At 40.9% G+C, this 25,500-nt stretch overlaps 1 protein-coding gene across 5 annotated transcripts in view; it reads right to left on the bottom strand.

Annotated features, from left to right (window-relative positions):
• The window catches only part of KCNIP1 (potassium voltage-gated channel interacting protein 1), a 620,696-nt gene that overhangs the window by 17,761 nt on the left and 577,435 nt on the right, over window positions 1-25,500 (bottom strand). For all 5 annotated transcript variants that reach the window (XM_090065221.1, XM_090065223.1, XM_090065224.1 and 2 more), the window contains 2 exons: window positions 15,991-16,115; window positions 687-756 (listed from right to left, as the gene is read on the bottom strand). In XM_090065221.1, coding sequence (XP_089921347.1) covers window positions 687-756; window positions 15,991-16,115 — 195 coding nt within the window. The remainder of the gene's footprint in view (window positions 1-686; window positions 757-15,990; window positions 16,116-25,500) is intronic.

The following is a 25,500-nucleotide window of genomic DNA, read 5'->3' as shown; positions in this document are numbered from 1 at the left end:
TCTTATATAGTTTTCTGAAAAACAGGAAAATGGTTACTCCAGCTAGATTGGTCAAACTTCACTGCACTATGGACTTTGGGAAGGCTGTAACACCGGTCTCTAATATTATTTGTATTACACCACCGCGTAGGCTCAAACCAGGATTGGGAGCCAGGATGCTACACAGTATACAAACAATAGTTAGAGACCAGAGGCATAACAGGACAGTTTTGCTTCAGTTGCTTCACCATCAATTACAGTACTGTATGAGACAGTCCATGGTCAAAAAGAGTTCAAATTTTGCACAGGAAAAAAAGAAACAAAAGTGGGAGGGGAAGTAGAGGCACAAAGAACGTGAGAGGTGTTCAAGCCAACCCAGAAGGTCAGCAATATAGCAGGGAGGCCCCTCTTTTCCAGTACAATATTTTACCCATTGTACTATACTTCATTTAAAGAAAGGGAATTGATCATTGCTGGTGAACTTTAATCCAGATCAATTTATATTCCTATGCAATGACTATTTGGGAAGGAGGGGTATATATATTTTCTCCCTTTTAATAGTTTTTTTCCTCAATAATCCTGTAAAACTGAAAAATCAATTTGTGCATATAGCAGGCACTATCTGAAGTAGTTTTGCAAGCAGCTGGCAAGAGTGAATTTTAAGATATGCTTCAATAAGTCTGACAGATGCAACATATTCAACTCACCTCCGTGTGGAAAAAACTGTGCATAGATCTGTTTGAATGTCTCTTCATTAACAACCCCACTAGGACATTCCTGTTGGAAAACCAAAAAACCCTGTTAAGGTTCATTTGTAAAACATTACATGCCCAAAGAGAGTAATTATACAATTTAATTCCTGTTCCTGCAGCATGCTGTATGTACACGTTTTGCAGCTGAAGAAATAAAAAGATTAAGACTAGAGTTCTCTAGTACTTCATAGATCTGGCTCACTATTTTTTCCCAAATGTAACACAGTTTAATCGCTATTTTGCATATGGAAAGATGACGTGTCTTTTGTTACTGAAGGCCTTTATTTAATAATTCTAAATCATCTTAATATTAAGTAATACTTGACAATACCGCAAAACTTCAATGTTCTACAGATACATTAATTCATTAGTCACTGATGAAACATTGTGGATTGGAAAGTGATGTCAGGCACTCAACAGATGTACAAATATTTATCAGATACTTTTAAATAGCATGCATGTCTGGTCTGAGGAGGTTGAGTAAAAAAAATGTTGAGACATGAAAAAGTCTCCAGTTTTTGGTGTGATATAATTACAAATTGTTTCTTGTGTTTTTGTTTCAGTAGACAAACTGTGCCATTGGTTATTCATTTGGTCCTACTGACAATCGCTCAGTGGAAAGACTCTGGTGGAAAGACACTGAGCGATTGTCAGTAGGACAAAATGGCACAGTTTGTCTACTGAAAACCCCCCCACAAGAAATAATTTGTAATTACATCACACCAAAACCCAGACACTTTTTCATGTCTCAACATGTTTTACCTAAACAAATAATGGAAGTGAATGAGGATGCTAGTGAACTTCCTGCCCATGTCTGTCCTGTGACTAGGGCACTCACCCAAGTTCTGGGAGACATGGGTTCAGTTTTCTGTTCTGCCTGAGGGAACTTCAGTCCATATCTTTTACTTACTACAAAAGTGCCTCAAACACTAAACCAGAGTACTCTGTGCTGGGCGGTGCTCTCAGGGTCTGTATAAATACAAACATTCTTATCAAATCCTTGTATGAACACTCTCATTCAAAATGAAAATATTCTAACTCAGTTTGGCGTGATTTACTTTGGAAGTGAATTGAAATAAATAAATTTACAGTTACTTTAATTCTGTAGGAGAGTGTCTACATAGGGGTTTAATGCAGTTTAATTAATCCTCTTTACATGTACACTTCAGATAACTGGATTTATTTTGCTGTGTCTCTGTGGAGACAAGTCCATAGCTTCTTTTGTTGACCTCATTCCGCTTCGCATAAATACCTAAATATTCACTGAAGCAAGGGCTGGCACTTGGGTATCCTGCCTCCCCGGTTACCTTGATTACCAGGGCAGACTCATTCTTTGTGTCTGGTTCAAAGAGGGGCAACTTTAATTGGAGAGACTAAGGGCGCTTACACAAGTTACATTTTTTGTGCAATCTGGCTCCTGAAAGTGCTCCACAGGCATGACATAACACATGTTCATGGCTCAGACTGCTTTTAAAATGGCTGATCAAGTGAAAAATTTACCCTCAAATCAGCTATTAGCTGAATGTGCTCTAAAGCAGAGCACCTTAGGGAATTTCTGTCCAGGGTCCCTTCAAGGCTTAAGTGGGGGTGATTCTGCCTGTATCCCATGCACTGGGGAGCCCTAGCTCAGCACCACCCCACCCCACCACCAGGGCTGTCACAGCCAAGGGAAAGCTGGCCTGGGCCAATGGGGCAAGGGGGCTCTGTTCCCTACCTCCTCTGCCCCCAGCTCTTGCCACAGCAAAGCCCATCTGGCAGCTGCTTGCTGCAACTGTCAAGAGGCTCGGGTGGGGGGAAGGAGGTCCTCCCTGCCTCTTAGGGATTGAGGGGAGCTAGGCTCGACACATGAGGTGGGGGCACTCGCTTCCCCCACCTCCTGCCCAAGGCTATTGACAGGTGCAGCACACAGCTGCCAGAGGGGCTGGGGAGAGGGCTGATATGGTAGGCTCCTGGAAGGCTGCTGGAGTACCCCCATCTACTGGCTAGTGCCAGTGCAGGCTGGTTCAAGCCCTCGGGTGAACATCTGTCAGGTTCAGTGGCACTTTAACTCATGATAGCATACCCCAACAGGTTGCCTAAATGCCTGTAGGCACTCTACAAGTTACCCACCCCAGAATGCCCTTTATAGCATGCTGGTTAAGACATTCCCCTAGAAAGGAAGCTGAGTGGTTTCAAGTCCTCTCATACAAAGGAAAGATTTGAACTCAACTCTCATATCCTAGGTCAATGCCAGAGCTACTAGGCAATGGGATCAGCATCTCTGTTGTGAATCCAGCTATATTTTTAGAAACTTTTCTGCACATTTAGGTGAAACTCATTATTAATTTCAACTTAAATACTAACTATATGCCAGAAAATCCCACAAAACCAAAAAACAAACCAAGAAAACCCAGCCTAACTCTAATTACAAGATCCAGTATTAGAAGGCAGGTGGTTTTGATTTCTGATTCTGTATTCAGACTGTGCAGCCTCTGATTTCTGTGACTGCTGCTGGCGTTCTTTGGATTGGGTCATTGTGCTCTGAGAACTGAGCTAAATAAACACATCATGATATTTCTGCCACAGCTGGATTAAAAAAAGTATACTTTCTCACACTTGCGAAACAGACTCCAGTTAGGTCTTGACTATGCAGTTATTTCTCAACCACAGAGAATTAATTTGTTTGACCAATGTCTAATAAGACTTGCTGTTATTCTCCTGGATTGTATCCTTAACTAGGATTTGACCCATAACATTATGTTGGAAAATAAATACGCTTTGCCTGGCTAAGAACAAGGGGCATGTATGCGCAACACTTTAAAGTGGGCTAAATGCTTTTGTACTGCTTTAATGGCATCGGTGTTTGCACTTATTGGCAGTGTATTGCACATTAATTACAGCCGCTGTAGCAAATTAGGTGGCGTAACGTGCCTTAAATGACTTGAGGTGTAGCAAACTCAAACTCCTCCCTACAGCCATGGAGCGAAGCCCTGCAAGCAGCCTCTCAGCAGCCTGAGAAGGCAGGCTCTGCCCAAGGCAAGTGGCAAGCCTGATCTTTTTTTTGCGTCCCCCTGGAGCCTGCTTGATCTGCGTGGGGCCCGGTGCTTCCTTCCATGGCTGTGGTGCCTGCTGGGACTGCCTAAGCCAGGCGCCTGTGGGTGGGTGCCACCTTGGGGGGGGGGGCTGCCAGGGAGGGAAGCACAACCCCCACCACAGCCCAGGGACCGCTCCACCCACCAGCAGCTTGCCCTCCCCTCCCTGCTGATGGAGAGGCAGATAAGTCAGCACGGTGTGTATATGACATGGGGGTTTAAAGGGCCCTAAATTGAAGGTGATTTTAAAAACCCACCGCTTCAGTTTAGGGCCTCCATTTTGTCTACACACACCCCTGGTTACTCAAAGTTGATCCAAGCTGGACAAAAGCTTTGCAAACCTGGACTAGGTTTCAAGCTCAGGTGATTTATAGGCTGTCAATTTTCTGTTGCCATGAAAAAGAAAATGCATGTTTAAAAAATGAAAAGTTTCTAGCATTTTAGTTTGTCAAGAAATTTTCACTCTTAACTCATTCTCCCTTTAGTCAGTACAATGCTCTTCTCCCTCCTCTGCACAAAGACAAAATAAACTCCTTTCATCTTAATGGATCATGAACTTCAAAGCCTGTTTCTGGCCATAATCACTTGTTTTTTTCAAAAAAAGAAGTTTATTTAAAAATAAAAGCACAAGCATCTAGCTTGTGACCCATTAAAATGCTCTGGAATTCAACTATAAAACTCTTTATGTTGCTATCTAACAATACAGTTAATGGTACTTTGCATTGTGAAGTGAAATGTATTGTATATTTAAGCAGTTTAGTTACCATTTATCTGCTCTAGGAGTCTTTGCTGTTTTGCATCTGTGTGTGTAGGGATCCCAAATTCCAAACATTTAAACTGTTTTCTGTTCCATTTTCCTACCACAGTTTTTTCTGGCTAAACCAATTCTGAATTATTCCTTCTGAAAATATGGGATAACAATAATGCAATTCCCTCTGGGGATGACTATATTCTGCAAGGCACAGCACAACATTTTGAGGCAGAAAAACCAAAGCCATGTCTCAGCAACCTAGGACTGGAAGAAGCCTCCTTCGGGCTCATCAAGGTCCAGTCCACTGATGTTGCAGCAACTGTGCCATATGGAATCATAGAAAATTAGGGTGGGAAGGGACCTCAGGAGGTCATCTAGTCCAGCTACCCCCCTGCTCAAAGCAGAACTATTGCTGACTAGATCACTGCAGCCAGGGCTTCGTGAACTGGGCCTCAAGGATGAAATTCCACCACCTCTCTGGGTAAATCATTCCAGTGCTTCACCACCTTCCTCCCATGGGTATTGTTCGGACTGTGATGTCTAAATTCTACTTTCCAAAAAGAAAAAAGTGTGCTAAAACCTTCCTTCAGTGCTTGAAGGAAAAGGCAATCCTGTGCTTTCATTTAATTTTCTATTACTGAGGAAAGCTAGACTAGCTGTCATATCTGGAAAGGTTACCACTGAAAGGATATATCTGTGCTGCAAATCTGAGGTGTTACTTCATGGATTTCAGTTGAGTCTAGTCACTCAGATGCCTATTCATGGTCCTACACACGCTTGTAAAGACTGTGCTGAAACCTGTGTTGTCTCTCTTGCACTAGCTTGATGAAAATGTGCTTTAGTGGGTCTACCAAAGCTGTAAACACATCTGGTTGAAGAATAGAGGCACTCAAAGACAGACAGATTTTTTTTGGGTAGTGTTATGTAAGGTGGAAACATACACTGTCTGATGTCTTGTCTCTACTTATTTGTACCATATATGGTAGCACAAATACTGAGCAAACAGACATCACACCTGTTGTGCCACATGAAAGGAAAATTAGTGGTGCAACAAAAGCTAATAATAGACTGAGACTTTATTGCAGCAGACTTGCCACGCTGGGTAGGTACTCTGGAGGCTTGAGGGGCACTCAAACCCACAGAGCACTTGCCCACTTTCCCCCAGTTACAGGGGCATCCTAGGAAATCTCAGGGTACTTCCCCATAAGTAGGGAAAGCAGGGAGATTACATCAAGGGATGATATGTTTCACCCAGTGAAGCGGATCAGCTGTGCCATGACAAAACATCCACTTCATTTGGCAATATCTATTTCTAGACAAGGGTGGTTTACAGATGTAACCCCCCCAACAAAACAAAACAACACAAAACAACACAACACTTTAGGCTCAGTGTGTCCTCATGTCAAGCCCAGTGCATGCCCAGATGTAGCATCATGTTAGTTGGACCTGACTCACCCAATGTCTATATAGATTGGTCGCTTCAGTGGGGCTGTTTTGGTGCTTTTAGCTAATAGCTGATTGAATCAGCTATTAGATAAAAGTGACAAAATCCCTGCTGAACTGCATGATCTATACAGATGCTGTGGAGCCAGGTCAAACTAACATGCTGCCTCTTCCGGTAAAGTGCTAGGTTTTTTTCCCCACATCTGTCAGCAGTCATATTGTCTAATTACTTTTGGGTCATATTTGAGGCCTGGGATCAAGTAATTTTGAAATGGAACCACAGAGAGCTGAGACGCACATGCAAGCCCAGGATTCATTTATCTCCAGAGTGTTTTTAGATATCTATAAAAAAAACCCAGTACTTTGATATAGCAGCCTACTCTATGCAAAGTATACACATTTCCTGATATTACATGCTGACAAAGTGCCTGTGTAAACCAAAGAAAAAGGGGGCATTTGAACTAGTGGACTGAATCAATTAGATCAAATTATTTTGCTAGGGGCAAGACAGGAGCACCAAGTGTACCAAAAAAGGGGCCTAGGACAAAGATAATTATCTTCTGAATTAAGGCACAAGTTCAGAGTATCTTGTTTTCTCTCTCTTACCCAAAATAAATCTTAGTCTAGTTTGGCCAGTTTCTGAATGTAAGGATATAAGTAGTTTGGACAGGTTTCAATTAAACCAATACAGAAATAAAATGGCTTTGACAGACCCTGAAATTATTCTTTAGTTATGTCTGCTTGGCTTGACAGTTGTCTTCCTACTAATTCACCTCAAGTGTCACAAAATTCACACTCAAACTCAGCATTCAGAGGCCGTCTCATCCTCTGAAGTGGTAAGTGATGCCAATCCTTTCCAATAGAAATGCTCAGCACCTTGAAGATTAAGGCCTCTAGTAAAAGGAGAAATCTCCTTGCCTCTCACATAGTTTCACAGCTGGACTATCACAGCGACAGCATCACTCTTACGCTACCCATTAAAAAAAAAACAAAGCCAAACAACTTACCCAACTTTAATGGCATGAAAATCAAGCCCCTGTATTTTCCTTTCTGAAGCAATAATTGTTCAGCTTCTAAACACACCTACTATAGGACAGATTTCCTGGTTAGACCAGCATCTTCTAAATACTAAAAAAGTTATTTTTTTGTTTTGCTTTACAAAACAGCCACTTGGGAGTCCCCTTTAAAAAGAAATGGCTGCTGTTTGTGGCTCCTTTTCCTGTTGTTGTGCTATTTTAATATTTTTGAAGCCAGTTGGCATAATTTAAATATGTTGCTCTAGCACAGGATGCCTATACATGATCAAACTTGATTAATTGAGTCTGCTGGAGCATGTTAATTACTGTTTCATGTATCAGTGTCCTTGTAGTTCAAAATGTAGGTGGGGGTTCTCGTTCGATGAGCTTTAGATAAATTACCCCCGCCACCATTTTGAAGCTCAGGAAAGCTGATACACAAGATACTCCAGGTGCTCTAATTAGAGCATCTCTTGGAGAACTGGTTTAATTAGAGTGCCCCCCGCCTTTCCCAGAACATATGTATAAATGCCCCAAATGTCTAGCCTCCTCACCACGTTCTTTTCTGTATTACTAAAGATAGAGTGGCTTCAAGCCTATTATTAAATGCCTGAAGATAGGAAAAACTCAGGTCCAGGTTTCAGAATCAGTCTTGCTCTAGTGATTCAACAGAGAAGTTTTCCTGTGAGCAATTCAGTCAAGGTAAAATGTTCAAACATGGTATTTAAAATTGCACTTGCAACTTTATACACATATCTTTGGCACATTCCAGTCCCACCACCAAAACATTTTGTACACACATAGAAGCACTTGTTCACACATATCTTGATTTACTCATTTAACCAGTCTGCTCTGTTCCTGTCCCAGTCACTAGCTTTCTAGTGGCAGTATAGACAGGAGGGGCGGGGGCCGCTTGCTGCTTGGATTGTTCCCTTACTGTCCAGATTGGCTGATGTCACTCTATGCCACTGGGATCACTCCCTTGTTGCCAAGGTTGGCTTGTGCTACCCTGCACCACCACGATCACTGCCTCCTCTTCGCTGCCCATGCCGCTTGGATCGTTGGACCACTGCTTGTAGGATCGCAGGGGCTGATCTGAGGAGCATGGGTTGATCCAAACAGTGCAGGGTGGTGGGGGCTCCTACCTTCCTCCTTGCCTGCACTCCTTCTCCCTTTTCACGTCCCCTTTTCCCACTTCTCCTCCCATTCCCCGACATTTCCCCTCTCCTGCAGCTGCCCCCAGCTGTCAGTCTAGGGCAGTGGTAGGCAATTATTTGGGCCTTCAGGTCACATAGGGAGTTTTGGGGAGCTGTTACAGGTTGGATCAGCATCCCCACAGCAACAGCTCATTAAACCTCCCTATGTGAGATGTGGCTGTGGGCGGGTGGGGAGCTGGTGTGGGCAGGAAGCAGCTTCAGCAGGGCTACTACCAGTACTCCCTCTGTGCCGCCCTTCTACCGTGAGGAGGATATGGAGCTGCAGTCTGAATTCAGCAGCAGCCTGGGTACAGAGGTGGTGGTGGCAGCTGATCAGAAACTGCTGTTGGGGGTGGGAAAAATGTGGGACCTGGTGGTTGGTGTGGCTGCCTCCCCCTCACTGCTGTACAGCCCTTTTCACTGCTGCCACCCAGAGTCCATGCTGGGGCTGCCCTGTGGCTCCTCCCCACTGCCACCACTGCTCGACCAGGCGTGAGGACCTGGGGTACTCTGGAGGGGGCACTAATGGTGGTGGTGGTGACAGGAAGAAGCTACAGGGCAGTCCTGGCACAGGTTTCTCACAGATGGCAGCAGCGAGAAGATCCTGGCAGTAGTGAGGGGAGGCGGTTGCACCCACTGCTAGGTCCCGCTTTCTTCCCAGGCCCAGCGCTTCTGTCCAGCCACCACTACTGCCACTCATCATGACTGAGGTGGGCAGGTCCAGAGCAGGCACTGTAGGGACCCTCATCCCCTGTATGGGGTGGGCTGGGGCTGTGGTTGTGTGTTAACTGTGGGGCTAAAGTCCTGCTTGTGCAATTCCTAGGCAGTCTCCACGGGGCCAGGGCTGGCGGTGGCAGCAGTCAGGAGTTGCCATGGCCAGGGCTGCCAGGAAATGGAGTCCAGATGTGGAGTTACCCCAGCTCCGCTGTGTGCCTGAGCACAGTGGGATGCACCATGGGCCAGACAGCACCTGGGCCAGGTAGGACTGAGGACTCATTGCAGGATGAACAAAGTTCCAGTGTGGGCCAGATTCGGCCCACAGACTGTATTTTGCCCACCCCTGGTCTAGGGCATAAGGGTCTGGGAGGTTAGCTAGTCCACATAGGGAGGGCTGGGAGCAGTGCCTCCTGGGATACTGGAGGACCACAAATTGCTGTTATTAGCTTTATGGAGCAGACTGATGTTACTGCAGCATGAGCCACCTAATGCCAGTTGAAGATCATCTTTGTCTGAAGAGGATTAACTCTGAGATACTCAGAGGGTACTTAGTTCATGTTTTACTGTCTTAGCATATGGACGCTCCTGTCTTTAGAGCATTTAATGTGTTTGAAAGGTAATGTGCAACTAAGTTATGCACCCTTTCTTGTTTTCAACCACACTACAATGTCTTTTGCAACAATGGGCACATCTACATGAGACAGAATAATGCTCATTAACCTAATTTAAGGCACATAACGAGCTTGTGTCAACATGTGCATGCCCTTAGTGCACATTAAAAATGGTGAAATCAGGCTAGTTGCACCTAAATTTGATACCTGCAAATGCAGATATCAAATTCCGGTGCAATTAGTTAAAGTGCATTAACACACGTGTAGGTATGACCTGGCACAAACTTTAGTGCTGGGTCTGCCCAGCCACTAGGGGCACATGGCAAGGCTGCAGGGACCTGGAGCTAATTTTAGTGCTAAGTTGCTGCACATATAGACACTTGCCACAAATCGCTTAATGCACATTAGCTTAATGTGTATTAAATTTAGTTGCACTTAAATGCATATGTAGATGCACTCAATGAGTTTCAAAAGCTGAATATATTATGTAAAGATGGATTTCCTTTCACTTCATTTAAAAAAAAAATGTGTCTGCTGTCCATTTCGCTAAGTGGCACCCTACTTCAATAGGAAGAAAATTTTAGAATAATTAAAAAATGCAGACTGATCATTTTCACTGAACTTCTCACAACACTTAATGCTTTTATGAAGAATCTCCATTAAACTTTCCATGTTGTATAATCTTAGCTTGTCCAATTAGGACAAGTAACTGACTGTAATGCTGCTTTTAGAGACTTAGAAGATCAATCCAGAAAAATGCACCACTACATTGTGTGTCCTTGCTGTGTTGACTCTTCTGTAAGCTAGCTGCTCTTGATGTAACAGCAGTTCTGGACTGTATGCATGATTAAACTTTCTGAATTTCCACATGAGTATTTTGTCTTCTGATGCTCCATCTGGAAGATATGTGAGGCTTTGAATCCAGCCTTAAGGAGTGCTGCAGAAAGGCACTTCTGACATTGATCAACCCGTTTCAGCTTTCTGTAACTGGATTGGTTTCAGACACATATGCTGGTACCAATTCATTTGCACTTAATTGATCACAATTTTGTTTTATAAGTGCCAAATAGTGCTCAAGAGGCCTAATTAGTGCTACAGTTTGACTTAATATAGCTGGCTCAAAAGACATATCTCTTGTAATGCAAAGCAGATATGTCCAGTGTTCATTTTAAATTTCACAGAAAGCAGCAAAAGTTTATCTATGCAAATATATTTTTAAGCAGTTTAAATGCACTATCCTTTCCCAATGCTTTGAATAAGATTTGCCTTAAAGACAGTGGGAGTTAACATGAACTTCCATAGCACTGGCTTCACTTTTAGATAAATATTACTATCTAAAGAGAGGATCTTTCTTTATAGCAAAACAAGGTTTTGAATTAATGGGATATGGGGAAAGTGGGCATTGGGGGAAGGTGCTTATTTTTGTCTTTTCTTTACTATATTGACACAAAATCCACAACATGCTGAGCCTAGGACATGATTAATACAGGTCATCTACCTTTTCTTTAACATTATAGACCAAATCCATTAGCCACTACCACTACCACTATGACTGTGCTAACACATTAAGGTCCCACACAAAAGATAAACACATCTTGAGCAGAAGTTCTGTTTTTTGTGTTTTATGCAACTTTATGCAAAATTCTTTACAGTAAATAACTGTTTTCTCAAACTGCCCTGTTCACTTCAGAATCAGAGCAGTATTTACAGAAGCATTAGGCTTCTCAGGTTCATGTAATCAATTCCAAAGAAAGTAAGCACCTAGTAGCACGAGACACATGAATAGAAGAGGCATGGAGCCTAGTGCCGTTCTAATGAAGATGAAGATGTTACTATTATATACTATAATACTACTGATAAATATACCAAGCACTATCTTAGAAATGGCTGTTAGGGAATTTTTGCCTCCCCATGCAGTACTCATTATAAGGAGCCTGTTTCAGAACTAACTTCTCTTCTAATTTCCACCAAAATTAACTCATGAGGAATTTATATCTATTTGTACCAATGTTGCCTTTCAGTTTGTGCTTACATTGTTCTTTTTCCTTTATGCTGTATTTATAGACAACAAATATATCCCCTGTCATCTTTTATTTTGCTAGGCTAAGCAAGACAATATCTTTCTTTTTTTTTTTTTAGTTTGCATCTGAGGCCAAATTAGCCAAAACTAATTCCAAATCCAAGAGTCCAGAATCATAAGTGGCCCTACTACTGGCAAACATCCTCCACTCACACCTAGGGCTTCAGATGTTTCCAAATCCTTTGGTGGGTATCCTACTTGCATGCCCATGCCCAGGCTTGGGGTTTGGATGTCCCTGAGTTTTGCTTGCCCTTAGCCATAAGGCCCTCAGAGCAAGCAAGGAAGGAGCCAATATCTTTCAATTTCCTTTTGCAAAAAGGTTCTCCACTCCCCTGAATATCCTAGTATTCCCTTCTCTGCACCTGCCCCAGTTTGGCCTCATTCCTTTTCAATGTAGGTGACCAAAAGGTGGTTTCCCTTACTATGGGTCTTACCATTCTCTTTAATGTTGGTTACATGTTCCTTAATGGGGTGTATCAGTGGTCTACCAGAGACAGCAAATTTCTGTTGTTTCTAGTCCCAATTTAGTTGAAGACCCAGAGCTTTATGTAAAGTGTTTTCAACTATAATAACAAGGCATAACCATGTAAATTAAATAGTGGCTCCTCAGTTGATTAAGAGACTGTGATTGTACAAGCAAGATTGAGAAGAAAGACCATATTCCCTCTAGGGTTTTGAATCTCCAGATGGCACTGTAATACCATCCCAAAAAGCAGATGGCTCAATATTACAGAAGATACGGTAACAGCTGAATCAGTGTGCCTTCTGTGTATAATTACCAATCCCATTGCAATGATGATTTATAGGATGCAAAATTCCATGCATTCATTTTGATTTATATCTGAAATATTAAAATCTTAGCAGCAGAACAAAAACATAGCCTTAATATTGCTTTGTCCTAAAAATCCAACATAAAGCAAGATCTTGGCAGCACTGTGATTAATTGTAAGATCTTCAATGCAGATGAACTTAGAAAATGGCCTAGGTTGCAAGTTAAATGAACTTTGGTAGTCATTATTCCTGCCCTGACTGCTCATTTATTTATACTGAGAAGCAATAACACGATTAGGATAGCACAGGGGCCAGTGCCAGATGTATTGACAGAGCTGCCAACAGGAAATCTGCAATAACATGGACACATTACATTATATTCTTCTCAGAGAGAGAGAAGCATAAAATTCAGCCAAGATCTATATAAGGGATACACACAGATTTCACGCCAAGTATAAAAAAAATTTTCAGAGTCCCTTAGACATATAAAACAATTCCTGACCTGCTATGGCCAATATTGGATAAAATGTTTTATAATATATTTAGAATGAACCTAGAATATATATGTAATGAAATAAACTACACAGAAAAAAATGCTGGAAAAAGGAATTTGCCTGCTGAACCCCACAGGAAATTAAGATTTATTCATGTCTTTTGTCTAGTAAGAAGTATGTCCCTTGCTCTCTGATGCAGCTGTCTGCAAACAAGTGGGAGAGGGCCTGGTGAAGTTTGGCTACCTGTTGCCCAGATCTGTGGGGTAAGGGAAATAAGAGGTGCCTTTTTAAAGGTTGCAGTAAATTGTTTCTACACCTTTGAGAGCAAAACAGAAGAAACCGTGCCTTAAATAATTGTCTCTGAGATGCACTCTTCTCAGGGCTACTGCTTGGGTGAGGCGGCACTTCAAGGTTGTATCTGAAGGCACAGAGATCTATGAGAACCCAGTCCCATTTTGTTATTTTATGCCAGCACGCAGGCTTTGCAAATAATTTCCACAGGACATGAAGATTAAGAGACATTATTAAAACAGCCAAATTCTCTGCTGAACGAAGCTGGGATGGGCAGAGTCTAAGCCACATGGTCCACTGAATATACACTTTATATTACATTTTTGAAGGGTTATTTTTTTCTCGAAAACTCAATAAAAGATCTAATATTATAGTTCAGCAGGCTCCACAGAAATTCACTATTAATAATATTACACTTCAAATTAAACGAGAACTCAGACATAGTAGAAAGGGGGGAAAGGTGGATGAAGATGATAGCATATACTCAAAGCATATCACAAAATACAGCATTAAAATAGCATGAAAAAAGTTGAGACATTAATAAAAGTATCAGACTAATGCAGAGTAAAATTTGCTGGACTTGGTGGCTCAACTGTCTACTGGTGTGGTTTCCACTGACTCTGACTACATCCTCAATCCAAGGAGTATCAGTGTTTTGACGATACATATTTCAGAATTTCCTTGCCATGGTAAATGTAAACTTCTCACCCTGATTCAGGAGGAAAGCAAACTTCAAAATGTGGGCGTCTCCTAAGCAAGGGAAATTTAACAGATTTTGTATATGTAAATAAGACACTAGCTGCTTAATGCAAAGTTCTGACCAGAGGATCTCTATGAACTGTACCTCTGCTTCAGTTCTTAGAGCAGAGACTATCTCTTGCTGTGTGGTTATATCGTCCCTATCACAAAGGAGCCTTCATCCCATCTTGGGCTTCTTAGGTGTAATCTAACACAAATACTAACTTATCTTATGGTGCATCCACATCTTGAACACTGTGCAGTTATGCTCCCCATGTCTCAAGAAAGGATGTAGTAGAACAGGAAAAGGTACAGAGAAGGGGAACCACGGTGATTAGAACATGGAGCAGTTGCCATACCAGGGGAGACTAAGAAGCCTAAGACTCTTCAGTTTGGAAAGGAGAAGGCTGAGGGGGAATAAAATCATGAGGTCTATAAAATCATGAAGGGTATAGAGCAAGTGAGTAGGGAACTGCATTTCACCAACTCCTGGAAAACCAAAACCAAGGAGTACCTGCTGAAATTAGTGTGACAGGTTTAAAACTAACAGGAGAAAGTACTCTTGTATGCAATGCATTGTTAACGTGTGGAATTCATTGTCACAGGACGTGGTGGAGGCAGATGGCATTGCCCAGTTCAGAAAGGGACTAGATAAATTAATGGATAAATCTATTAATGGATATTGAACAGAATGGCTGGTGATGTTTTCTTTGGTATCTCTAAACCCATTGTAGTGGATGCCAGGGAGGATATTGAATAGGGGATGGATCACTCTAGATCTGTCTGGTTCAGTCCTGTACCTCTATAGTATCCGTCCTTGTCATTATTGGAGCAGGTCTATTTGTTGTGCCATAGAGTCATGAGCTAGGCCCATCATGAATTGCTATAAGCCACCCTTAATAAGGGAAGCCAATCAACTTATTATGTGGGATAAATAAAAATAAAACAGGAATAGGAGTGAATTCATACTTTAATAACAACAGAGCTGGAAGGGAACACTGAGCAGAGCGCACTAGCCAGCTCCCACTGCCCCACAAATGAGTTGAGAGAGCCTGTGGACACCGACGAGTGAAACTCTGCCTGGAGATGTGAGTGGAGGAGTCACAGGAAGACAGCCCCACCATTGCCTGGGTTCTTCCCAGCCAGAACCTCCTTCCTGGTCTTACAGAAGGCCAGCTTGGCCAGAGTCAGGAGGTGGTTGACCAGGAGATCATAGGGCTTGGTGAGGCTCAGCAGGACCTTTGGAGGAGGTGGAAGAAAGGTGCAACCTGATGCATGTGAAGTAGGTGTGTGCCAAGGTCTCCAGGGAAAGGGGCAGTGTTAGGGGTGTCCATAAAGTACACCAGATGCACATCTGTGGGGACACTGGACTAGACGGACCATTGCTTTGACTTACTATAGCAGTTCTTATTTTATTATCTTAATAGTAACAATTTAATGGTCTAGGCTCAGGTATTATGCTTGAACATACAATTGTTTGCTATTTTAATAGAAGAGGAAAAATTAAACTCTGCATGTGGTCCATACTTTATCAATATCTCATTTCACCTAGGAATGAAGCTTTGGGCTCAGATATTTATGGTTTCTTGTGACACATCTTTCAGATCATCAGAGCTATGTTTGCCCAGTGAAAACAAAACAAACATGGCAAGACTAATTATGACTAAGCCCACATTTGAATATCAATCAGTGACTGACTGTGATCAACCCAAAGGGTTAAAATAAATAAATAAATAATGAAAAATATCACCACATGATCTTGAATTAAAGGTACATTTGAGAAAAACACCATGTGCTTACTGACATTCGGTGAGCAAATTTGCTAAGTAAGTTATGTGCTGAGTATTCATTCAGCTCCAATTTTAAGATGATTAGAGAGCTGTGAAGGTATTTAGGGATTTAGAAGTTAAAATTCTCCACTGCAAAATCCTGCTGCAAAATCCTAAGGCCGTAAAGAAGAATCTCTGTTCATTATTACTAGTATGGCTATGCCACATGCTTGGGTAATTCTAGTCCCATGCAGCAGACAGTGGTAGTAACAAACACACTGGCCAAATCATTGCAACACCTTAGATCTTACATTTTTAAATCCTCTGTAAAGCACTTGAAGTTCTCTCTTTGTGAAATTGGTTTGTGCTTCAAGCTGTTCCAGTCCTTCAGGCCGGTGGCACACTGTTGTCATTTCTAATTCATCTTCAATTTTATCTGAAAGAAGAGACAAATATTTATTTGTGTTACCATCTTTGCTTTATTAAAATGATGGACAGGTCAAAGAATTGAAATACTGAGATCTTGAAAATAATAAAGGAAGGAAAAAAACACTAACACGGATCTGCTTTCTGCAACTGGTTTCAGTCCTTAAAAGCAAAATTAATACCTCAGAGTGCAATAATACCCTACATTTCTTACTAGGGGGAAATATTTATAATTCTGCTCCCAGGATAATGAGTAACAACAATGAGTAGAAAGGGCAAGCAGTAGACTTGCTGTTCCAAACAGCAGTAGTGTATGCTGCATGTATAAACATCTCAACAATACTCAGGAGTAGTTCTTTGAGGATGCTAGTCAAAGAAGAGCATGCGAACATCAGTGGGAAGTGACAGAGCAGACAGTTTTAAACATATTAGACAAAGACATTGCATTAGACTAAGTGAAAAGAGAAAAGGATGCTCCTTTCTCTTTTGTATGTCAACAAAAGAGCTTGTTACAGAGACATTTGAGATCATGTTCATCTCTGCTGAAGTCCAACAGAAGTATGTCAAGAGTGAAACTGGCCTCATGTCTACATGATTTTCTTAGCAGAAGTAGGGCACGCAGTGGTGTGCTAATGTATATTAAATACATTATATACAGGTTTTAAGAAAATTTAAGGACTTGGAAACGTATCATACTTAAAACTTTCCCCTTTTCTTATATATTTTATAGTTTAGAAACCTTGCTTCCTTAGTATTGCTGAAAATAACTATATATGTCAAATGCTTACTTATTTGCCAAAAGTTATAACAACAAACTAACAAAGGCCCAAAAAAACCCTTAGAGTCAAATGTGGCTATTTCTCTTGCAGCTACCCCAAAGCCCTAGTCTGTCTGTGAACTCCCTATGGATGCAGCCCTAGCACCTGTGGTTTAAAGGAAATTGAACACTGCCTAAGTTCCTTTTCAATAAATACAAATAATTATAAAATGTTAGACCTTCAGTGAATGTTGTCATACTTCTCAGTTAGTGTTCTGCAAAACTCTGTAACGTCATGGTGATGTTATAGTAATTAGCAGGGATCTTAGATTTCCCATGGGGGAAAAAAGTGGAAAATCTACATGTAAAAAAAACAAAAATCAGCATTTATTCATGACTTACCAAAAATGCGGCATTGTCCTGCAGTGAGCATTGGGACACTTCTGTGCTTTTGGTAGTTCATGGAAAAACACAGATCCCTCATTTTTCTGTGGTTTTCTGTGGTGAATGGAAAACTAGGATCCCTGGTAATTAGTGCTCATATGCCCAAGACTAAACTAAGGATTTGTTTACATATGAAGTTATTCTGGATTGAGTACATTTCTGTTCTGGAATAATAACCCATTTTAACAGTTCCTTTTTGTAATTAGCTTAATCATTTTGTATTTAAAGAAAATGACTTTCATGTGTAGACCTTTCATAATAATCAGATATGGGTTTGGGCAGAAATACTCCCCTTTCTATGTACTGAGGCAATGAATACAGCACATACCTGCAAATTCTCAGATGGCACCAATCTGGGGGGAGTAGTAGATACACTGGAGGGTAGGGCTAGGATTCAGAGAGACCTCAACAAATTGGAGGATTGAACGAAAAGAAATCTCATGAGGTTCAATAAGGACAAGACAAAGTCCTGCACTTAGGCCAGAACAATCCCATGCATCAGTACAGCCTGGGGACTGATTAGCTAAGCAGCATCTCTGCAGAAAAGGACCTAGGGGTTACAGCGGACAATAAAACGAATATGAGCCAATAGAGTGCCGTTGTTGTGAAGAAGGCTAACAGCATACTAGGCTGCATTGGTAGGAGCGTTGCCAGATTATTTCCTTCTATTCAGCACTGGTGAGGCCACATCTGGAGTACTGTGTCAAGTTTTTGGGGCCCCACTAAAGAAAGGTGTAGACAAATTGGAAAGAGTCCAGTGGAGTAAAACAAAAGTGGTTAAGGGGCTGGGGTACATGACTTCTGAGGAGAGGCTGAGGGAACTGGGCTTAGTTTGGAGAAGACAGACTGGAGGGGGATATAATAGCTACCTTCATCTACCTGAAAGGTGGTTTCAAAGAGGATGGAGCTAGATAATGGAACAAGGAGAACAAGAAGCAGTGATCTCAAGTTGCGGCAAGGGAAGTTTAGGTTATGTAGGAAGAACTTTCTCACTCAGAGGGTAGCGAAGCACTGGAATGTGTTACACAGAGAGGTGCTGGAATCTCCATCATTAGGGGTTTTTAAGACCTGGCTAGACAAAGCTTTGGGTGGGATTATGTAGTTGGGGACAGTCCTGCTTTGAGCAGGGGTTTGGATTAGGTTACTTCCTGATGTCCCTTCAAACTCTAATTTTCTATTATTCTAAATCAGCTTAATGCACATATTTCTTGTGTAAGATTCCTTGTGAATTTAGGTCAGAACCCAACCAGTGGGTTACCTTGGTATGTCAGCAACATTCAGAAATCAGATTTTACAGGTGTATAATTTTAAAACAATCAAAATCCAGGACCAAATTTGCAGTCTAAGATCATGTTCAGTCCAAACCATCACCTGGACTAAGCATGGCAAAGGCAGACTAGAGGGATTCAATGCTTTAACTACATATCTCTTGGCTTTTTCACCATAATAGTGTTTACTTGAACTTTTAATCGTTGGGGTAATTCTATATGTGGAACAATTAAAGGAAGCAAGCTTTGACTTATACAAGAATACAAGCTTTATTTTTTAAAAATTTGATTTCCTGTTGGAATATCCTTCCTGTTGGAGGATCTTAGTCCTTGTCAATAATGAGAGCGCAATAAGGAATAGACTTAAGGTATACAAGGGAAAATTAGCCTAAGCTTTATGAAACAGGTACAACTCTCCCACCAGTTAGCAACTGAATCAGTCTGCCAGGATTAAAGGAGATGAACTAGAATGAGTTTAGGACACTGTGAGGGGAAAAAAACCATTAACTGAGACAGTTAATGCATGTTTCTGAAAAAGTTGCACAGATTGCAAAAAGTACTTGTAAATGGGAGATTCTCAGCTGTGAGATCTTGTTCTGAGACAATTCTATTCACTAGCATTATAAATGGCAATATCACTGCAAGTAAAATCTATAGACGAGGATAGGTCAGTTATAGAAACGGACATGGCTTATTTGGTAAAGTAGTCATTTGAACAATATGTGTTTGAAGATAGCCAGATGCAGGGTCATATATCTAAGAAAAATATAACATTTTCTGGTGCATAAGATATACTTTCCTCCCCAGGGAAGAAGGTCTTAAAGTCCATGGCACTTTACACTCCAAGGATGTGAGCAAGGATTTGCTGCACTTGGTTTAGGTCTAAGTGGCGTCCTTTAAGGTGCCTAGACCTAGACTGGGAGCAGTGGTATGCTGTATACAGTGGAAAATATGGCAAACCAAACATACAAGATGGTGGGGACTGTGTCAGAAACCAGCAATTCTGGAAGTGACACAGGCTTTTCTGAAGGTAGGAAAATATGTGAGCATAAGGTCCCAGTGTGATGCTGTAGCTTAGAGGACAAATGCAATCTTTGAATGAATAGGTACGGTGATTTCAAGCAGGTCTATGGAGGTGAATTTATTTTAACTTGAAGAGAAAGAGCAGTACTGGAATTTTGTGTCTAGTTCTGGCATCCATAATTCAAAAAGTATGTTGAAAATTTGCAATGGGTATAGAAAGGAACTATGAGAATAATTCCAGGTCTGAAAAAGATGATAACAAAAGGACTTAAGGAGCTTAATCTATTAATCCAAGAGAAGTTTATAAATGTGTAAATGTTTACATGGCGAAAAAGGTTTCTGACTACAGGTGAAGCTTAATTAGTCTGAAAAGGCATAACAGGGTCCTGCACTGTATGCAATTAGACAAGAAACAAGGCAAACATTTTTAACAGTGAATCAGCCACTTGACTTAAAGACATGGAAGACCCTTTATTACTTACATCTTTATAGCAAAACATTTATTAAAGATATGTTATAGCTCACACAGAAGTTATGGGCTTGATGCAAAAATGACTATGTGAAATTCTTTGACCTTTATAAAGAAGTCAGACTGTATGATCTTAATGGTCCATTCTGCACTTAAAAACAATGAACAGATGATTGGGAGGTGGAGAGCAGAGCTGTAAGTGCAGGATATATAGTCAGTTGTCTTTAATTACCCTGGGGAGCTGAGGGGTGTGGTGGTAGGGGGGAGGGACTATATAGAGAAGAGGTATGAGATTATTTTAAGCATTGAATTATGGTTTGGAATTTTAAAAAAAATTGTAGTTCTGTGTTTTAAATAATATGAATTGCTAAAAGCTTAAGAGGCACCAGATGATAGCTGAAATCTTAAGAGGCACAAGACTCAATTTAATTCCTTAGTTAAGGACATGGTGGGCATGTTTACGTGTGCTATTAATTCAAAATAGGCTTTCTGGGTGCATCTATATGAGATGCTAACTCCGCAGTAGCCTAATAACACTGTGAAGTAGCGCATCACAGCATGGACAGCGCTAATATGATACTGTGCAGTATTATTAGGCTACTGTGCAGTAGCATCACTAAAAGGGGGGTTGCCAGCATGACTGCACAGTAACTCTGGTTACTGCACATTTATTTAGTACTTGCCTATACAACCACTAAATTAAATACACAGTAACCACTGTGCATTAATAAATGTGTAGATGTGTAAGCCTATCCAGGAGCATATCTACATGTGCTCCCTCTCGGGAGTGGATCTGCTCCCAGTAGGAGCAGCTTAGTACAGGGATGCTTCCACCCTGTTCTGCCCCACTACAGCAGTCAGAGGAAGCTCCAGGCTCCCCTGGGGTGCTAGCCTGGGGGATGACAGGGAGTTCAAGGCTGTTCCGCTTGTGCACAGGGCCAGGAGAGCTCTGCCAGCTGCACCAGCAGCTGTCTCCTGGCCCCATACACAGTGGGAAGGAACTTGATAGGCCTGTGGCCAGGAGACAGCTGCTGATGCAGAGATCTCCCACCCTGTGCACATGGGAACAAGCCGTGTGCCTAGTTCGTCTTCCCTGTGCAGCCCCGGGCTGGCCAGGAACTGTCCTGAACTGGGGCAGGCCCCAGCCAGGTCCAGGCTGTGCTGTGTACAGCCTGGAGCTGGCTGGAACCTGCCACAGAAACAGGTCTTTCCCAGAATGATCCAGGTACAGGGCTGGGAATGAGGTCCGGGGAAGGGGATGTTTTCCCAGTCCCTTGTCCCAATTCATCAGTAGGGCAGCTACAATATTTTGTATTCAGTAGATTTATGAAGTGAAATTAATAGGCTCATCTACCAAAGGTATTTTGTAAATTTAAATTTAGGTTTACAACTGAGAGATTGGGTGTATGTAGGGAAATAAGTAAGAGAAACCAAACAACAACTATGTACCAGAATGAATGCACACTTAAAATCTATCAAAGTCAAAAGTACCCAATTACCTGTTGGTGTACACTTCTCACAAGACAAGCATTCTTTCTCCAGTCTCTCAGTTCTAAACCTCGAAGGCAATTGACAAAATACCTTTCATAGACAAGCTTATGAACTTCACTTCATAAATCTACTGGATGCAAAAAATCATGGACTAAATATGGACATTGGATTTATAGCACATTATAACCTGTCTACCATCCAATAACTCCAAGTAACCTCTCTACATTTTACCAGCAACATTCTCTCAGCAGGTCAACATTCCCACCCCCACCTATCTGTCTCACTCCTAGTGTCTCCCATGGCTTCTGTTCCTCACTGCCGCACATTTGCATTTTCACAGACCTGCATTTTGCATACTGCCTTCTATTCCACCCAGGAGAACACAAAACAAGAGCAGGGTCTCCCTATGTCTGAAGAAAAAGCTTACAAAGAACACTTTTCCCAACTATTTAGTTATTTTAATAAAAGATATCACATTTACCCAAAGAATCTTGTCTGCCTATGTCCTTAGGTCAATATGGTTACAACCAACACTCCTGCAACACCTGAATACATTCCCTATGATCCTCACATAAACTTATCAATACAGTGCAATCAAGGAGTAATTGGCAAATCAATTTCTCTTTAACTGCTATTGCTTGGCCACAAAGGGCATTTACACACATGCAGGGAGCATGTGGAAATCCACCACATCAGAGGAGACTCAATTAATTGCATCTGCTGGAACATATAATTTGATGCACTCCAGCAACCTCACACATCACATTTATCAGTGGCGTAGCACTTCTCCATGCTGAGAAAATGACAGTGGTATGCTTTGAAATAAAACATGTTTGATGAGCTTTAGTTCAAAGTGCCCCGCTGCCATTTTCTCAGTGCAGGGATGCATTGTGCCACTGATACATGTGACACATAGGTGCTCTTAATTAGCACAGCTCACTAACTAAAAGTGCCCGGCGCCATGTTGGCAACACATGTAAAAGTGCCCCCAAAACACTGGCTCAGGTAAGTGTGAGCCTCGATGACACAAATAAAAACAGCAACTTAAATTGTTCAAAATAATACAAAGATATTAAAATTATGAAAATCTATTTTTCATTTATCTGATGAACCTTATAGCCTTCTTTTTTATGTCTTTAGCAGTTTAAAAGTCTCTAAAGAACTGTACCTAAATTACTTGAAACATAATGGGGGAAGATGCTCAATTAGTGTAATGACACTGGAATCAGCAGAATCATTCTGATGTCTACTAGATGACAGAAGTGCAATAAGTTTTTTCTGGTCACAAATGTGCAAATGATGGCAAGGTCAAAGCACTAAGGCAAATTACTCAGTCCATAAGAGACTATAGGTCAAAGTGTAGGAAGAAAGTTGAATTCAATGGCAGTTTCTCATTTTTTTCTGCCGGTGTGAGCTAAGGTTGCTTAGCTGATAGGCAACAGACTTCTCAATTCTCACCAGTTTAAATAAAATACAATATATACTCTTTGAATATTATTTGAAATTATACAAATCAGATGATAGCCATCCCATAGTATTAAACAATTCTAGTGATTCAATAACTGTACGACTGAATTGCTTAGTGTACCAGAAAATTCCAACTTAAGCAAGTGCCAATCTGCAAAAAAACCAAAACAAAAAAGGAGCAGCTCTCAGGCACTTCCCTTTATTTAGAAATCTAATTTTGATCCCTTGGAGAATAAAAGAACAAAGATTTAAAAAAAAACGCAAAAAAAATCAATATAATTTTAGAAATCACTGGAACCACTTACTTGACTAGCCAAGGACGTTAAACTCACTAGATTGGATTCATTACTGATTCCCACCTTGTGTTCCCATTTATACATCTGCAGAAGAAACACAACTTCTACAAAAGCAGTCTGGTAGCTTACTACATCCATTTTACAGAGGCAGAAAGGACCTCAACAGGTAGTAAAGCAGGCATATTGAAACCAATTATGAGGTTGATTCATATTTTCCTTTGGAAAGAACAATGCCATTTTTTAATTTAATAACTTGGGATATTGTTGTTCCACATTTGGGCAATCGGTTTTCTAAACAGCCTATTTAATGTTTGTGTTCTAAAACAAATTGATTAAAGGAAAAGACCTAGCAGATATTACTTGTGCAGAACTTTATTTGCAGCTTTATGTTAATAAATATGGTCTGAACAAATAGGGATTTATTGGCCTGTTTCTTTCAATAATGCACTATCTTTATATGAATGGAAGTATGAATATGAGGGTCCACATTTTTTTAATATACCCACATAAAAGAATGTTTAGTAAACTTTACAAATTAGTAATGATGTGCCACAGTTTGATAAATCTAGCCTCATTCAAAGAAAACAAGCTTCAGAAATTCAGACATACAAAGAAACTAGAACTCTTGGTCCCAAAATGATCAATAAAAGGTATCATTTTGGAACCAAGAGTTCTAGTTTTTTGTATGTCTTTTTGTCTCAGACCAACATGGTAAGTACACCTTAGAAATTCAGGGCATTTATACCTGTGCTTTCGGAGTGGGAGGGAGTGGAAGGGGGGAGGCTTTAATTAGAGTGGGTCCAAGAGCCGCTCTAATTAAAGTGCCCAGAGCATCTTGTGGATCAGCATACCCGCGCTAAAAAATGGTGGCATGACACTTTAAGTAAAGCTTGTTGAATGCATTAATTTTAATCCTTATTCAATAAAGATTAGTTAATTTGGACTGCAGCCAATTTTAATTTGGACTACAAACATCCAAGTGTATATAGTGATGGCTGTAGTCCAGATTAAACCAAGAGAAACGTAATATCTATAAACAGCCTCAGGGTGTAATTCATCTTCTTCAGCTCATTTTACACACAGAAATTCTTTGTGGTCAATTCAACACCTTTGGTTATAGAGGAAAAATGCTTTCATAATACAAATTAGCCATATTTTTGCTCTAAAGACTTTCTTCCATTTTCCAGGCTAAGAAAAGTTGCTGGGTTTCGGGGTTTTTTTTCTTCTTCTTAATCAGTTACTGGGTAAAGTTAAGAACAATAAAATGTCCCATAAAATGATGGGCTGCTTTTTTTGTCTTCTTTCTTCCTACATAAATCAATATGAATCCTTTAAGTGTCTGAAAAAGGTAGCAATGATTCTTTATGCCTCAAATCCTACATTCTCATCCTTTCCCTTTGGGGAATATTTAGGAACTCAACGAAAACTTCTGCAGCTTCAAATCTGGCCAAGGAGATGGGTAAAAGTCAAAAGAGCTCAACAATTTTCCAACACTTACATTCCAAAAACAGTGAAAAATAATTTCCTTAGTAAAACTGATCTAGAGTGTGTGCTTTAATATTGGCACTCTCATTTGGGGAGAATGCGGGTCAACTTGCTATTTGTCATTGTATCTTGTGCTAAAGGGATAACGTGGCTTTTCACAGACTGCACTGTAGACAGTGGAGATAGAAAAGACCTACTACTTCATTTAATCTAGCTTTGTCAGTTCAAGTCTGTGCCCTCCAAAACACTGTCCTTGCATGAAACTACTTCACTCTTTAATGGACTTCAGTGTTTTAGTCAGCCATTGCTTACATTTGAACTTTGCACAGTTGCTTCCTGCTTTTTTCACAGTTCCTGTCTAATTGGTGCCACTTTAAACTCCTCCTTCCCCTTCTAAAGTCAAGCTCTGTAGGGTACAATGTGTCCCCATGTACAGCAATAAAAGGGAATTTCATGCAAGTATCCAAAGATAGAATCTGGCCTTTGGTGTTGACATAATGCAAATTCTTATTAAGTGTTTAATAGCTTTTCTTAGTCACTACTTAGTTGCTTTCAGTCTTTTCTCATAATTCAGTACCTCCAGTGACCTTTTCTGAAATTTTCATATCCAGAACCAATCACAGTATTCTCAATGGTCTTCTAAGGAATCATCACATCCTTATTTGTGATGAGGCTTCTACATTTTAAAATATGTT

This window comes from Crocodylus siamensis, chromosome 10, assembly GCF_052110815.1.
Source record: "Crocodylus siamensis isolate JL-2025a chromosome 10, ASM5211081v1, whole genome shotgun sequence".
NCBI classification, from domain to species: Eukaryota; Metazoa; Chordata; order Crocodylia; family Crocodylidae; genus Crocodylus; species Crocodylus siamensis.
Note: the sequence above shows the minus strand (reverse complement) of the source record. Positions and strands in the feature narration are given on the sequence as shown.